The following is a 17,747-nucleotide window of genomic DNA, read 5'->3' as shown; positions in this document are numbered from 1 at the left end:
CTATTCTCCAAAACAATATTTTGGTAAATCATACAGAAATCAAAATTTGAGGAGAGAATTTTGTTAATGAATGATAAACTTACCGAAATCCATGTTCTCATTGAACTGGTACAGCTCCACTTGATGAATGCATTTGGTGCAAATTTCTATCTCGTCAAATTTCTGAAGATAAAAAAAAAACAGACACCAATTACTGTGTTTTTTTTTTTACAAATCAAGACAGGAAATCAAATAGATTCCGTTTCTGCAGATCACGCTTGTCTGAGTAGTTCTAAAAGAGAGAAATATCTTTACTTAGAAAGAAATTATATTTACTTCTTTTTCTAGGATGGCATTTTTGTCTGGAATCTTGAACTCCGCACCGAATCTCATAGCCTGGTTGAACTTGACGTAATAGTTGTGGTAATCCATCTGCCGATTCTGCAAAAAGAAAAGAAAAAAAATCACTTTTCAAAACTTTGGAAAAAAAAAACACTTAAAATGAAAAAGTTTAACTCTGATATTTAAATTCTGTTATAGAATCAAATTATACAGTAGCAATGACATGTTTGTTTTTAAATTTATAAATGAAAAAAAATCATTTCCGAATGAAAAGGTTTAACCTAAATACCAAAATATGGTTAGAATCTGATATTGCAGTTGTTCAAATCTGATCAATAAAAAAACCTTTTTTTTTAGATGATTAAAAAAAATACTTACCACACAGCTACTTATGAGCAGGTCTTGCACAGTCATGCCCGGCCGGAGCGTTACCATGGTGCTCTGGTTGTCCGGCAACAGCACCTTGACAAGGGCGCCCTCTATCAGCTCCTCCGAGAGGGTCTTGTCTTTGCTCCGCTCCTCTTGCATCTGTTTCTCAAACATCTGGCCAAAGAACAAAGTGATTGCAAAGAAAAGTGAGGAAAAACATCTTTGCTAGGGAGGGATTCGAACCCGCAACCTCGTGATTACTACACTGACAGTGGTACATTAGTTCTCGGCTTTTACCTGACTAATCGGAGTGGTTTTGCTCTTTTCGTCGTCATTTTCCAGCTGTTTCTGGTCGCTCTCTTCAAACTGTGCTGGTGGGGCTGTTGTTTTATCATGGCTGAAATAATAAAGACAAAAAATAAAAAATAAATAAATCTGAAAAGACATTTTATACATCTCAAGAAATCTGAATCTATTATACAAATACACTCTCTTTTAATGTTTTCACAATTAGTGTGAAAATTATTCCGATATTTAATTTTCTCATATTTTTTTTTTTCTTTGAAAAATTATTCCAGAGGCCTACAAATGTAAAATATTGTGTTTGGTTAAGTCTAGTTCCTCACCTCTCTGCTAGTCTTGCTGCATCAGCAGCTAAGGCTGTTGCCCCTTTTGAAGACCTTTTCAGGGTACCAAACTAAAATATAAATAAAGACAATTTGAATTGGTTACAAATTCCTAAAAAAGTCTTAAATCAATTTCAAAATTGATTTTAAATGAATTGATTCAAAGTCAAGCCAAAACTGGAGACAAGGCCCAAGTTTTGAAAAATGTCCAAAAGCTAGAGATGCTCACCAGTCCTTTCTGCTTCTTGGACCTGGGCTTGGAGAACCGGCCCTGCAGACCCATGGGGTTGCGAGCGCTGACTAAGGCGTGGAAGGAGGAGACTGAGAAGAAGTCTAGCTTGGCTAAGGTGTGCTTGGTGGGTTTGGAGACGCAGGCTAGGAGGGTCTTGGGGTTGGGGAGCTCGGAGCCCTGGAGGGAGGCCATGTAGCAGCGAAGACGGTAGAGCTCTAGATGGAAGCGTTCCAGGTTCTGATCCCACTGGGCTATCTGTGATTGATCGGATAAGAAATCATTATTGATCGATTGATCAATCGATTGATTTGATATGTGGTACTGATTCGGCAAAGTATTCTTTTACTTTTGTGTCCGTATTCTTCGGGATGTCAAACCGAGTAATAAACTAAAAGATCAGCTGAGTATCTTCTGTGTAATGCGTATTACAATTGACAGGAGATAAAATACCCAAATGACTCTGGTCACAAATATCACAGTAAACTATCTTGCTTATGAACAAAAGCACAAGATCTCCTGGTTGGCACTATGGTATTTGCATATGTGTCTATTCATGAGGATGTCAATCTAAATGATTTGTGAAATGATGAAGGGCCGAGTATGAAAACCTAGTGAGTGAAAAATTGTTGTATAAGCCTCGTTTTGTGGGATCTTGTCACAAATATCAGAGTAAAATAGAACACAAGCAGCAGGATTCCCTGGTTTAACCAATCTACATTTTGGAGGTTTAAACCTGATTTAAAGACTTAAAAACGTAAACATCACCAGGTTAATAAGTAGAATACATCTTCACTGTATCCCACAAAAGGGGCGGGGGTCAGGGAGGAAAGAGGAGGGGTTAAAGGAGGAAAGGGGAGGAGTTAAAGGATGGGCGGGAGGGGTTGAAGGATGGTGGGAGGGGATGATTTACCTGATTGACAATGGCCTGTCTATTTTTGGCCTGAGTGACTACGCTTAATTGGAGCTCTGCCATCTTCTTCATTTTGGTCTCCTAAAAACAAAAAAGGAAAATTACAAAAAATTGAGAACAAATATTTTCGGATCGATTTCTTTCAATTGATTGAAAACCCTGCAATCTGTTCATAAAATATGTGAACATAAATATATACAGAACAGTTTCTGTAAAAGTGTTAGGATTATAAACTTGTGGTATAATTTATTAAAAAAGGGTTACAATTTAATACTATAACATGACCTGGTAATTTTTTTTTCTATAAAATTTGATTTTTGCTGAACATATTAATTTGCTAAAAAGATCCACAAAAGTGGGTAAAGATAGACACTGAGACTGATATGAAACAAGCGACTTGAATAAAACTTTTAAAAATCAGGGAATGAACGAGACATAAAGGAGAGATTCCAAAGGCAGCTTACACTTTCTACTTTGGATTCCCGCTTGTGTATTTCAGATTTCAGGAGGCGGATCGTGTCGTCCTTGCCATGCTGTCTTGCCAAGGCCGAAGCACAAGCTGTAAACGGACACAAAAAAATTATCAATCAGGAATTATTTTATCATAAGCATACATCAGACCCCCCCAAAATCCTCTTTTTTTTCGGGCACGTAGCCAGATTTCCTCCAGGATCCTGCACACCACTTCCTGCGTTTCCTGAGCGAGGAACACAATGGCACGAAATAATATCGCTGTTAATTTCCTCATTTGAAATTGCCTAAAATTCAGCTTGATTGTTGAATGTTAAAATATTGCAGTGGGAAGGTGGGCGCTGAATTGACTGAAGTACAGTGAAATCTGAAATCTGAAGTCAAACCTCAAGGGAGCAGGTTCAAAATTTGACTTAAGCAGAGTTTTGAGTTAAGCAGGGTTGTATATCATTGTTATACTACTGAAGGGAATGGATTCTTTGTTTGACTTAACAGTTGTTTTGAGTTATCAGAGTTTGACTTATCGAGATTTCACTGTAAAAACATGAACAATTTTTGGGATGGTAATAATTTATTTTAAAATGTCTTACCTGAGTGAATGCCGGTGATCCAGTTTTCAAGCTCGATTTGACTTTGGGACTAAAAATTTCGAAAAAGAAAAAAAAAGAAGTCCGTATACCTATTAATTTTTGGACAGCCGCGTGAAAATTAAAAAGAAAGCAATCTGATTTAAATGTTAAATTGTGCTAGAATTAATACTTTAGGTGACCAAACATGTCAGTTATGGTGAAAACGTGCCCTTACAATTCAAAATAAGGGAACTCCAAATTAAAAAAAGGAAACCGATCCCAGTTTTGGCATTATTGTCTCGTATCCTGTCACCATGCTGGAACTTCCCAGTCTCGTATCGTGTCACCATGCTGGAACTTCCCAATGAATACAAGAGGGAAAGATTGATTGCTGCGGTTAGCTTTTCTGAGATTCCACGGCAATAATGACCAGTCTTGCTCTGTGAATCAGTCAGCCAAAAACATGATGTAAATCATCCAAAACAAGTTTGGTTTCTGTTCTGAAAATGCATGGTTTGCGATTCAGGAACCACTTGATGAAAAAAATACAAAAACGAACAGAGCCAGTGGCATTTCCTTTTTGTAATGTTCATCTGTTTAAAAAAGTTAATATATGAACTGTGGATATTACAGTATTAGTATTATCATCCAGTTTGGGAATCGACTCTAAAATTCCTTAAGATTGTAGTATTATTGTTTGTTTCTTGTCTTTTGATTCAGGTTTTACGGTGGAGGCGGAGCTAGGAGACGATGCGAGAGGGAGGACCAACTCTGCGTCTTCGTCAGCAAAATGTCTCCACTATGCACTTGCAAACACTTTGAATGAAATACTTGGAACTGCGTTGGCTTCGGTGCCCATTCACTTGGCCTCGGTGCCCTTTGAAATTTTGATTTCAAAAAGTGGCCTGTCCCCTCTTTTCTTAATGTTCAGCTGTTTTTTATATACCTGAAGGAGGTACGCATCTCCGAATGCGGTGCTAAGGCAGAAGATGTTATCTCTCTTCGGATGTTCTGGGATGGCTTGTGCGATGCCTCCCTCCACAACTGTCAAAACACGAAATCCAAAGAAAACAAGATGAGAACACAAATCCTCCTTAAGATCCTGCACATTCTATGCATATCTACGCTCTCAGCAGGAAAAATACCCAAACTGACTGATGGATTGGAACAATTTTAATTTTGTTATTGATGGATATTTCAGAGTCATTTCTGCAAATGTCAACATTCACTTGAAAACTGTGACAGAAATCTATTTACTCAATTCTAAATGAAATTTAGGGGAAAATTTAAAAAAAAATTCATAGAAAAATGGGAAGTTTTGTTAATTTCTTACCAAGTATATGCTTCGGTTCGATGTTCTCATCCGGCGCAGTTTTATTTTCACAATGATAGAACAGGAGCATAGTGCCTTTCAAACAAACTGCAAATGAAGAAATACAGTTAAAAGTGTTACATTGGTTTTTTTTCCATTCCCCCCATTTTTTTAACCATTCCTATTGTAACCAATTGAATGTCTTCTATTGTTTCCTGACCAACAGGATATAGCCACATATGTAGAAACACCTACGGTCTTCTTCCTCTTGACCAATTGGAGATGACAACACATTTAACAATGCTTAAACACCTAACCCAGCACTCTCCTTCATTCTGATTGGTCAATAATTCAAACTTCTCCTTTCTGAGACCAATAGGAGAGGCCTATATATAGAATCACCTACTCCAGTACTCTTTCCAGTTCCTACTGGTCCCCTTTTCATTCTCTTTTTCTTCTTGACCAATAGGAGATGACAACATATTCAACAGTCTTTGAACACCGAACCAGGCACTCTTTTACATTCTGATTGGTCAATATTTTGCAATTTTCCTTTTTTTGACCAATAGGAGAGGCCTTTACATAGAATCACCTACCCCAGTACTCTTTCCATTTCCTACTGGTCGCCCTCTCCACCCTCTTCTTCTTCTGGACCAATAGGCTCTTGCATTGCAGCCAGCCGGCCTTCCTGATGGCTCCCCGCTGGGTGTAGGTGGAGGCCTGGGAGTGGAGGGAACTGAAGGAATGGCTGTCCGAATCGTCATCATCAACATCCTGTAGAAAAAAACAAGACAAGGTTTGATAAGGTTTGGAGTGGGATTCGAACCTGCGACCTACGGACTTCAGTAGCAGTGTTTTACCAATGACACATTGATATCCTGATGGGGAAAAATCATAAGGTTGGACAATATTGATATAAGGTAGGATAAAAAAATTTACTGGAGTGAGATTCGAACCCACGACATCCATAATCCAGTTCCGGTACTTGACCAAACCGAGCTATCCAGCCCTTGCTGTTTGAATTGTCACTATTAACATCCTTATGGAAACAATGTTATAAATATAACATTGGATAGCGGAATCGACTGGAGTTGGATGCGAACCTGCAACCTCTAGAAATCAGTTCCGGTAGTCAACCAAGTCAGCTATCCAGCCCTATGTTGGCAGTCTACCCATTTGTTGGAAATATATTCAAAAGCATGAAAAACAAAAGATTTCAAGGTGGAAAGCTTGGGTGAGGCAAAACCAGAAGCCAAACTTTCAGGAACTATGTCCCTCCAAAAAATTGGTTTGCACCTCTGTATCAATGCTGAGACACTCTATCCCTTCTTCCATCACGGCCATGTCCGAGAAAAGTCATCAGCAAAATGAAAGTTAACGTGCTCACTGCTATGCAGCATCCACAGTAAATCACCTTTCAAATACTCAAACGATTCCCAACGTTTCCATTCTGCGCACACTCCACAGAAAAAAGTGACCACACGTCCCAGGCACACGCACGCACAATCAGAAATTGGATAAGTACTACAAAATACAAAATAAACCGCGAATAAACTTTGCCGGAGTTATTTTTTTTTTTTTTGCATAAATTCAACAACAATTCATTTCTGTGACTTGCCATTTCTAGAGTGCGCCGTCCGTTTAGGACAAACCGGAAGTTGCCATATCATTCTCAGAAAAAAATTGTTTTTACATTGTACCACAATTCCGTTGAAAAACAAATCCCTTGTAGTGAAGGTACCGATACATGTTACAACGTGCAACATGCAACGTGCACATTTGTCACACTGAGAAACAAATGTGCAACGCAGCTTATCAAACTCGTATATTCAACGATTTGTCAGCTGCAGCGACAGTTTTTATTCAGTTTGATTATAATCTACACATTCCTTTCGACCGGCCCAGCTGGCCCGCATTATTATTGGGAATAATATTAATTGGGCGGCTCCGCACATCTGTTTAGGACATCGCAGAGATTCAAGGGCATAAACGTCCAAAATGAGCGTGATTGAGATAAAGTGAATAAAATTATGATGCGCTTTAATAGGTCAACCTTGGTGTGATATATAAATAGTATTTTTCAAAAAGGTTTAATAAACACAATTTTCATTGAGCCTGGACTAGTTTGGAGGACAGTTCAACTAAGGGACATGTGTTTTATGCCAACAAAATAAAATAGCAACCTGCAAAAACATTTTTTTTGCTAATCACTTCCACAAAATAACAACTGCTTAGATAAGCCTAATATATAAAAAAAAAACATCTCCTCCCCCCCAAAAAAATTTCACATCAACCAGTTAAACCTTTCAAAGAGAGCAAATTTGGCTGGTCAACACCTAAAAGCATCTACAGAGCCCACAAAAAGGTAGTTCACCAACCCCCCCCCCCCCCAATAATTTGGGTCCTAAAAACACTGCACCTGTGCCCATGCAATCAATTAACTCCCCCCACCACCCCTTCAACACACACCGTTAATTTCCTCATATTTTTTCTGCAACAGATAGGATTTTAATGACATTCCATCTGTCCAAATCCTTCGCTTGTCATTCACACGTGGCTGTCATAACATTCAGGAAACTGGCTCATTTCTAGAATTCCGATAATCGGAGATTCTAGAAAAGAAAAAAAAAGGCGACCGGAATGCTGAAATTTAATCTGGTTGATGCTGACAACGTGATGGGTCCAACGAAGGATCTTATTCAGGGTGATTTATGTTTGATGGAGAGAATCTCTTCCAATGCAATCAAGTGTTGGTTATTTAAATACCGGCAATATTTCATTCGGATTTGCCAGGATAAATAAAAAAATGATTTTACGGTCTAAAAATTCCAGAGCTTTTTTTTCTTGGCTGTTCTTAAAATTCAATTGCAGAAAGGCCTTTAGCCGCTGTGGGTTATTTTATTTAAGTAAAAAAACAACAAGTGTATTCGAATGATGCATTTGTACTTTTGAAGCAGTTGATATGAAAACATTGACTGATTAGAAATTTAGATTTGAAGGTCCAGGGACAATAAATGCTGGATAAAACAAAAACTTTCAACAGAAACTGAAAATAAGATGAAATATAAATGCAATGCACTGTTCATGTCGACTAAATTTCTTTCCATTTTTCGCAGTTGATTTTAAAAGACAATGGAACTAAAAAAGGACTGAACCCTGTTACTAGTGAACAATCACAACTTACGTTGTCAATCGAGTTAAAGGACATCAAAATATTAAAACAATAGTTTGAACTTACATCGTCCTTTAGTGCCAAGTTCTCGATGTCCAGAAAATCATCATCAGTACCCTGTGAGTAATGTCCCTCGCTCGAGGTTAGGGTGCCAAGTTCTCCCATGATGCAACTGCTTCCGCCTTCGCTACCCCCAACCCCCGTCCTCAGATTGTTCCGTTTGAAGGACGAGGACCTTCTCGTGGACGGCGGTCGCGGCGAGAAAGCCTCCAGGTCTGCGTTTGCGCTATCGTAGTCGTCCTTGTCGTTCATATTCTGCATGTGGAGTTCGTAGGCCTGTAGGAGGGAATGCGTCTGAGCTAAGTGTTCCTGTGCATTTTCCACGTCGCTGAGCGGGTCGGTGGTCGATCCAACGATTAAACTTTTAATTTTTGATTTGCGCGAGCCGCGGCGCTTGGTGCTACCACGGCTGCTGCCATTGGAGCTGGTGCGGCTTGTTGCGGTGTTGGAGCGTGGGCGAAGTCCGCCCTCCCCTGCCTCCCAATTGTCCGAGGTGATACTGTTTAGTTTCTCTGGCGGACTGGGTAAATCCAGGCTTACGGCACTGTCGACTTTTTTGTGAGTGGTGTGATTGATGACTATCTTGGGTTTGTGACGAGGGGTGCTTTCTCGGGAACTTTTGCCGGAGGAGATGGCTTCGGCTTCCCTTGACTTTGTCCGCTTCACAGGTGTGGGCGTGACAGAGTCCTCACTCTGCGTGGGAAAATCGCCCGGTACGGTTTTCCGGCTCCCATTCGTGACGTGGTTGTCGGCGTAGGACCACTTCCCAGCGTTCTTATTGGACAGGAAGTCCTCGTCCAGCACGTTTTCCTCATCGCTGAGGTTGTCGTAGAGGGACTCGGCGAAGATCGACCGGCGGGAACTGGAGTAGGTGGCGTATTTGATATCCCGGCCGTTGGAGCGAGAGGATAGCATGCGCCGCACCCCGCCAGAGATCGGGATGTTGATCTGCTTCTGCCGGTCTGTTCGCTCCAGTCCCGTCTCGGTCGTCATCTCTGAGGGTTCCCCGGCGAACGCCAAACCATCAATCACCACGTCGCCGATGTCGCAGGAGGCCACTGGGATGGGTCCCGTCGGAGTCTTGTTGTCTTCGTCTCGGTACTCGCTGGCGGGATCGGGGAGATCAAATGTCTCCAAACAAACCGACGAGTTGGATCGCTTCAGCTTTGGATTATCACTCGGCTGTGTGCAAATCAAAACAAACATCCATCCGTTATTATTCATTCCATATGCATGCCATAAATCCCTATGTTCTTTGTACAGTGGAATTAAATATTCTTTCAGAAAGACGCACAAGTGTTCAAAAATCCACTGATTTCATAAATACAGCTTACATTAATTTTTGCATTTATTAACCAATTTCAGCTCCGTGCGAACTCCAACCATGTGGAATGACAAATGACCAGAAAATAGATTTCAAAAAAATGTCTCAAGCATCTTTCAAGGACATAGATGAAATACCAGAAGCAGTCGCTCCTAAAAAATCTTGAGTTGTAATGTTATAGTCCCCTGAACATAAAAAAACCTGTATACAACAAGAACGGCAGGGTGTCTGAATGTGGTATACAATCTCTAGCCACAGAGGAATGAAGCATTGATTGAAGATTTTCATTCAAATTTTTTTACGAAGGCCACCAACAATAACCTGATTTGTTTCTCGCCACAAGAAAGAGGACATTTGGGTCATTCAATAAATTTAGTGTCCTTAAAAAAAGGTATTCTTCCTGTCCCCATTTACCTTGTAACTTAGTAATTTGCCATTCACATATCATTAAGAATGACTTCTAACAATTGTTTGTTTGTTGGGTAGGTAGTTTGCTATTCATGATCACTCTTGGAGGACGACTGCATTAACCCTAATAGGGCCGTGTTATTTTGACCATCGCTCAGCCGGGGGATTCTGCCCCCCCCCCCCCAAGATCTCAGCCATTGAGTGACGACAAATTTTGAAACTTGGTACAGGTATAGAGCAACTCATCATGAACATACCCAAGCAATTTCATGACTATAGGTCAAAGGGTTTTGGAATTATGGATAATTAATTATTCATATGTACGAATGGTAATTCTGCTCTGTGTACACGACGTATATGGGAAAATTCAGTTTTCATGGCGTGTAATGCCGGAAAATTTTTCGCCGTGGTCCGATTTTTATGTTTTTCATATCAAAAGATGCGCAAAGCTCGAGGCTAAAAAGTCAATACAGCTTGGGTCACGAAAAAAAAGTTGAGGGGGGTGTCAGATGTCAGATGTAACAGGGACAAGAACAAAAGTGGACCCCACATTAATAGAACGACAAATGTATGAAAGTTTAATCCCTGAATAAACAAGTTATTCAAACTTCCAAACTCAATTTTTTTTAAAATGAGGCCAGAATTTTTTGGACCTGAAGTTGTGAAGCAAATGAACCGGATTTAATGAAAAGGACCTGATGACCAAAAAAAACAATCCAAAAAAAAACAAAAACAGAAGCTGCCAAGATTAAGTTACTTTTGTTTTAATTTCCTGAAAGAAAATTGGAACATCGACTGTACAGTGGACAGCAGCGCTGCAAAACACCACACAGTCGTTTCGACTAAACAGGACATAGGAAGAAAAACAGGCTCGACACCAAAAACAGGACATGAACGACTGCCATGGGAGAGCAACTTAATATCCCTGTAGTCTTGAGCGAGTCATTTTGATACCGATAACTAGACTGCATTGAGGTCCCCAAATCCCCAATGAGAAATAAAAAGAGCTGCTCGGAATTAACACGATCCGGTGCAGTTATGAGGGAACGGAATGGGGACACTGTATGAGATGGGGACTGGGAGTCATAAAAATGAGTTGAAAAGTTTATCTTTTTTTTTTTTTATTGCTCATGACGTTTAAAAAAACATAACATTCTGTCAAATTCACAGATTTGAAGAAGATATGCAATTGTGCGTCGTCAATTTAAGTTCGAGATGTAGAAAGTGTACATTTTTTTTAGTCTTTAGAGTGTAGAAAATATTTCACCAAATTTGGGGTCTGTGAGCAATTTGGTAATAAAAAACTTGTGCTCAGAAACAGTGAAGTTGGGAACCTTCTACTCAATAGATGGCACTTTGGGCAAATTTAATCAGATCTCAGCACTGCTAGGGTAAACGACATTAAAAAAAAAATGAGAATAAAGTTCTCAACTTTTGTGGTATAATCGAATTCAGGATTTCAAATTGTACTACGACCTACATTAGTTCAATATGAATTAGTTCTCCGAATTTTACAGGACATTTTGCAATATTTTCTTTATTTTTTTGTCGGGTTAGGAGGAACTTTACGCTTTCCTGTCAGGTAGACAGCATAGGTTGGAGATATCGTGGATTGGGCACGTTGACAGTCCATGACGAATCAAAAAACACTCGTAGTTTGTGGATTCAAATTTCAATACTGATAGTTTGCAGGTACTGGTACATATACAGCAGGGGTGTTAGTGACCACTGATAAAAATAGCTCAAAAGAGCAGAAAAAGGTGCAAACAAGCCAAACTTTGGAAATCTCATGTACTTTGCACGCAGCAAGTGAGGGGAAAATCCAAAACAAAAAATGCTGAAATCAGCTTAAAAGCTGAAATTTGACCCCCCCCCCCTCCTGTATAATATTAAAACAGCTTCACAAAACAACATGGTGAATCAAACGTAATAAAACTGTACATATTTGGTATTTATATGTACTATATGTAGAGTCCAGGGATGAGTGACAAGAAGTACTGAATACACTTTTTTAAGCAATTGAAAAACAGTGATTTTTTGGGTAGTCTCAAAAGTTGCAGTTTTTTATTGCCTTCCTTGTCCTTTTCTGAAGGTGGGGCTCCTTCGAGCATGTGTGCGCTACACCTGACTATGCCCTCTATTTTAATTGGTCCTCATCAAATTTTTGTCTGCATCCTCCGTGAAGATGACACACGAGACTCATAAAAACACCATCTGGATCCCATCTTGTCTAAAAATAGACCGATGAAAACAAAACACCCCAAAAAACAGTGCATCAGATGGCGTGAGAGGGCAAGCTCATTCATACAAGACTAACGCAAAAAAACAAAATTTGTCAGGAATAATAATTCTTGAAAGAAACTTTACATACTGAATAATAAGTCTTTAACAATTGCCAATACCTCTTGGATGAACCAAAAGACACTGAATAAGAATAGCCTGTTCATTTCAAGGATTGCGGGGACATTTGAAAATTAATTTCTAAGCATTTAAGTTTATATTTCTGGAAGGACTGTTGGGCAGATGGCGAGAAATATAAGTCAGGAATGTTAAACTTGAGAGAGGGGATAACCTTCACGGCTTGGGTATCGTAACCGGCAAGCCTCCGGCATAAATATCAGTCCGGCTGCAGGCTGTAAAACAAGGAGGATGATTCTTGCAAATGTGATCCTTCGGAGTTAATTTTCTGACCCATGAGCTGGATTGGATCCAGGCCTGCGTAAGACAATCCTACATCCTTGAAGACGATAATTGGCAAATAAATGATGAATCTTGGGCAAGGCATAAAGAAGATTGTTCGCTTGTACATATCCTTCTGGGACAGCAAGGGCTTGGAATCAAACGGACACAATTACTTTTCTTGTTTATTAGATCAACTTTTTTAAACAACAAGAGACTCTGTATACACATTCCATTTTGAGGAAGTGTGGGACCCCCTCATTGTTTCTGTGTAGCTAATAATAATAATAATAATAATAATTTGGGAGGCTAATCATCCTTACTCGCAGCTGGGATGCTGAATTGCGAAGGACGCGGCTACAACGTCGTCGGGCCGCTGCCACGTAAAGGGGCCTATGGCTGCCGGCCACATCGACCCATATATGACCACGGAGCACAGCCTGAGATCGAAAGTGTTTGATTTTTCCGGAGGGAGGAAAACCGGAGGGCCCGGAGAAAAACCCTCGTGGCACAGGAGAGAACCAACGCACAACTCTACTCACATGCGATCCGCGGCCAGGATTCGAACCATGGTCACCTTGGTGAGAGGCAAGCGCTTTACGCACAAGCCACCTGTGCCACCCACTTTTGTCACCCTGGATATAAACTTGGACTCCTCTTTTAAAAGGGAAGCACAGTCTCAGCTCCAACGAGTATCATTTGAAGGAAACAGGACACTGCTTCTTGCCAATAACTTTTCGCCAGTTCTGGACAATCTCCAGAACATCCACGTGTCGAATTAGATATCCATGTCCCAGGGAAGTGCAAAGTAAAATGAACCGTTCTAGAAAGCAAACTGTACTGTTAGGCACGACCTAAACTTGGATGATATTCTAACAATATAAGGACTCTACCATCACGTTAATGTACACGGATTGACTTGGACTTTTCAGCAGACCCATTAAGGTTTCTAGCACATAATTAGACTTTAGGCTAATAAGACAGCAGGACTGACAAAGATCACTTTAATAACACGTCTCCGTTTTCACCAACAATCTTTTCTCTAAACCAGCATCCAACATTGGCACCATTACAATGTTACCCCAGCTTTACCTCATGGGGGGGGGGGGGGGGGGAATCGGAAATCAGGAATCCCAAAATCCAAACCAAGCCAAACTCGGACTAGTCCCTTTAATAAGAAGGCGTGGTCGAGCAAATCACCCCATTTGCTCCATTGTCAAGACAATCAGCCCTTTCGACTTCGGCACAAATACCCTGGCTTATACGCCCCAAGGTGGCCACAACGTGGGGGGGGGGGGGATGGAGAGGGAGTCAGGAACCCCTCATTATAACCCCCGACGCATCCCTTCCTAATCAGATTACGACGCAGGACTCTGAGCCATCGTGAAGAAGGAAGCCATGCGACCTCCTTGCGTCGGAATTCTTTTTTACCGCAATGGACGGTGACGCTTTTATTAACGCCAGGTATTCCTCGATTGACCGAAAACTACACCTTGTTAGCCATCTTGGGGCAAAATGACGACTCAACAGACAAGACAATAGATAAGCTTTAGTTTTTTAATAGCATTCTATTATTGGATTCAGCAGGGTACGGTGAGTCATGTGAAATGTGGGTGTGCGTGGCTCCAAACTGGGCACAGCATGTGGAGATAACGTCTTCCAACAAATGAACAACACCTGACTAGCTCGCCAAAAATATGAAATATAAAATGAAAAAAAAACCCTGATTTCCTATTTTTCAGTTTACTTACAAAAACATTACACTCGGCTGATATTGAGGTTACAGTACTTTCCGCTTAACAATGATCAACAGGAAACTGAATATTTGACCTCAACAAAACACTCCAGAAACCTCTCCCGCGCCTCAAATGTCTCAAGGGAACTCCTTTTTCCTGAGTTTTCTCCTGTCCCAACCCCCTTCTTCCCTTGTCCTTCACCCCACCCTCACTTGCTTCAGAATCCTTTCCAACTCACAGCTCCTAATAAGCAAACCAGATTTCCGCATTGACGCCAACTGCGCTGTGCACGCTTTAACTTACCATCGTCCACAGCAAAGTCGTTAAGATAAAAAAGAAATTGCCAATCAGATAATGAGCTTGCTTCCTTTGATTGTTCCTCCTTCCCTCCCCCTTCGAGGTCCTAGCAAAACTGGGTCACACTGCGGTCTAGCTTGTCAACAAAATATGCATATACTGCCAAGGGAAGATCCAGAACACAATTTTTTTTTGGGGGGGGGGGGGGGGAGTCGAAAAAAAATGTTGGTCCCCCAAAAAGTGGGTCCAATATTTATGGTGTGGGGTTCGAGGCCCGCTTAAGGGCCCCGGAAATTTTTTGGATTCTGGATGCTTTGTGGTACGATCTGAGGCAATGTCTGACCACTTTAACCAAATTTTTTTTAGGGAAAGATAGTGGTGTATGCAGTGGCTGCTTTTTATGCGACATCACTTTAAAAAATAGGGTTCGGTTTGGGAGGGGCCATGGCCCCCTTTGGGCCCCCCCCCCCCATCCGCCGCTGTGTACTGCTTAATATTCACACCAACTTGTTCCAATTTTGGGGGGGGGGGGGGGGGGGAGACGGGAGGGGGGGGGGGAGAAACTGTTTAGTCACACCAACTTTAACAATTTTTGTTGCAGTTTTATTTTTCAACTTTAGTTTGTCTTTTTTTCAAAATCATTCACAAGTAACATATTTCTTGGCAAGTACTTGGGCAAGTGTTTAGCTCTTGATCACGTTTCTGAGTTTCCCAGCCGATAAGCCAGGAAATACAAATAAACCTCACACGGCGAAACAATGTGTGTCCTAGCTTCCTGCCAATGTTAACAGAACATCCTGAGTGGTGGAACATGATAGCCACAGAAGACAGGATACAGACAACATTCATGTTACCTAGGCACAACAGGTTTTCAAAATTACCAACGCTGAAACCGGAGAACCAAAAAAAAAAAAAGTACAATCACAGACAAATTTCCAAGTGCTGTTTCAGAGGAAACACTGATCGACCGCAGTCTACTGGCTGAACAAAATCCTGCTGAGAACCGGTGGCGTGCAATTAGCACTGCATGGCATCTTAGCCGGTTACCAATTTTTTTTTGGGGGGGGGGGGGAAATAAGCATTTTGCAATGTAGATAAAATCTACAAAATTTGGTCAAACTATAGGAAGTGTGCATATCGTATGCAAATAAGCCTCTGTACGTGTATGTTCATTTAACACAGGTCTTACAAACACCTCCACTTGCACTTGGATAACCCCAAAAGCTACATTATTCCACAACTTCCTGGCTTTAACTAAAGTCCCAACGTCCAGTCCCAAAACCCACAACGAGCCGTGTTAATCTTGACGTACACTGTTGGCCTTGGGGTGTTGCAACGAAAACCCCACAAAAATCCATGTTAATCTTGACGTACAGTGACCTTGGGTTTTGCAAAACCCACAAAAGCATTCGTCTCTTAACGCATTAAGTACAGATAGACAGGTGGTGGATAATGGATGATAAAACAACAACACAGCAAAGGAGGATATTTAATTAACGGCAAAGAATAACATCAGCTATTTTGACGTTGAAAGTTAACGTAATGGTTGGCCTGTAATGCTGGGTTAGGGAGGACCAAAGAATGATCCTTTTGGAATTAACCACTTCTGTTGTGGACTTTCTAAATACGAAACTGTGGAGACTGCTGATGTCATGCTAAAAACATGTACACCAACACAATCATTTCTCAAAAAAATGAGGGTACACCAAAAAAAGGACCAAAAAACGAAATAAATACAAACAAAACAAAAAGTATAATGATGGAGTAATTAAACAGTAAACCAATTCAGACAAAACATAACATTTCCCAAAATATCCCAATTTTGTGAGGAAAAAAAAATCTATAAAATCAAACAACACATTTACAAATTAATGACAAAACGATGAAGCCAATTCCCCGATGAGACTCAATGTCAAAAGTGGCAGACTATTAGAACAATAAATTCCATTTCAAAGGTAATTTCTAATAAGCGAATTTGCAACCGATCAGGAATCTACCGGTAAGACAAATCTAACTGCAGTTGTTTTGGCGACTCACTTCACAACTATTTTCTCAACTTCAGTTTACACTGACACTCTGGACTCAACAGTTGAAACAAAAATAACTTCAAGCAAACAGTTAAATTCCGAAACAATTTCAAATGAGTGTGGAATGACAGTTCAATAAATAAGAATCATTCCCTCATTGCTAAAACAGAAATTAATTTCACAACTCACCATTTGAAAACGTTCCCTTCCAAACTGGGACGTACTTTTCACAAAAATGACAACTATCACCGAAGGCTTCCACTTACTGCACTAATCTTCCGACAAAGTACACCAGTTGGGGAAGTTACACATTCCAGAAAGTTCAAGAACATCTACATTTCTGACCGTAGTTTTGTTCATTAAACCAGTCAATTCGCACCGGTTCCGACCTTCCTGTACGTGTGAATGATTTTTTTCTCTCAACTTGCACGCGAGATTTTCTGGACAACCGGCCCACGGATTGACGACACCACTTCCTATCCATTTTCCAAAAGGCCGGAAAAGTGAGACACGTTTGGCCTGTACTAATGGTTCCCGCAAAGTCCAGAAAAGTATATGGTTACTTTCTCTGAATTGTTTCCGAAGAAGGTACAGTAGTTGACAGCCTAAAATTAAAGGATTTAGGGTTCTGAATTGAGCAATGTATAAACCACGAAACAAAATAATCAAAACAACCCAGACACCAAATTTGCCATTTCTAGACAAGGAGTGTAGCATTGGTAAAACATCTTCCTGGAGGAACTGAGATAAGAAATAAACATGACCAAATAACGACAGACATTATCAATTAAACATTCTGGATTACTGGCCGGGGGAAAAAAATCTCAATAAATGTTGGTTCTAGTGTTCTTTGCCACAGAATTATGACATCAAATACAAAAGGTCTCTCATAAAAAAAAACATGTTTTCTATCTAAGAGAAATGGAGCAAAGTATGGAATCAAAGAACTATCGGAGATATAAAACCCTTAAACTTCAAAGACAAATGGGGGAGGAGTCAAACATTTTAAAGGGGGTGGGGCTACAGTCCTCCTTTAATTAATTTATTCCAGCTTGACATGCATATTCAGAATTTTACTTTGCAAAACCAATGGACTCAAGCAAAAGAAAAAAAAGAGTATTGCACAAATATGGGACTAAAAGCATATGGTATGGTTGATAGTGTTATCTGTGGGCGAAGGGTTCCGTGGTTAACCCAAATTTTGATGCCTTGTACCTGTTGTGACCTTGAGTAG

General features: G+C 40.5%; 1 protein-coding gene across 4 annotated transcripts in view; it reads right to left on the bottom strand.

Moving 5' to 3' along the window:
- LOC119744353 overlaps nucleotides 1–17,747 on the bottom strand; it is a 56,981-nt gene that overhangs the window by 16,498 nt on the left and 22,736 nt on the right. For 3 of the 4 annotated variants that reach the window (XM_038220233.1, XM_038220232.1, XM_038220234.1), the window contains 13 exons: nucleotides 8,049–9,224; nucleotides 5,407–5,584; nucleotides 4,832–4,918; nucleotides 4,445–4,542; nucleotides 3,520–3,568; nucleotides 2,923–3,017; nucleotides 2,459–2,539; nucleotides 1,546–1,803; nucleotides 1,317–1,387; nucleotides 988–1,087; nucleotides 700–864; nucleotides 316–420; nucleotides 84–162 (listed from right to left, as the gene is read on the bottom strand). In XM_038220233.1, the coding sequence (XP_038076161.1) occupies nucleotides 84–162; nucleotides 316–420; nucleotides 700–864; nucleotides 988–1,087; nucleotides 1,317–1,387; nucleotides 1,546–1,803; nucleotides 2,459–2,539; nucleotides 2,923–3,017; nucleotides 3,520–3,568; nucleotides 4,445–4,542; nucleotides 4,832–4,918; nucleotides 5,407–5,584; nucleotides 8,049–9,224 (2,542 nt within the window). Of the gene's footprint in view, nucleotides 1–83; nucleotides 163–315; nucleotides 421–699; nucleotides 865–987; nucleotides 1,088–1,316; nucleotides 1,388–1,545; nucleotides 1,804–2,458; nucleotides 2,540–2,922; nucleotides 3,018–3,519; nucleotides 3,569–4,444; nucleotides 4,543–4,831; nucleotides 4,919–5,406; nucleotides 5,585–8,048; nucleotides 9,225–16,702; nucleotides 16,762–17,747 lie in introns of those variants that run through there. The other variant, XM_038220235.1, reaches the window with a different exon arrangement.

The sequence above is a fragment of the Patiria miniata genome, unplaced genomic scaffold, assembly GCF_015706575.1.
Source record: "Patiria miniata isolate m_02_andy unplaced genomic scaffold, ASM1570657v1 HiC_scaffold_7, whole genome shotgun sequence".
Taxonomy (NCBI): Eukaryota; Metazoa; Echinodermata; class Asteroidea; order Valvatida; family Asterinidae; genus Patiria; species Patiria miniata.
The sequence above is the reverse complement of the archived record's forward strand: the minus strand, read 5'-3'. Positions and strand labels throughout refer to the sequence as shown.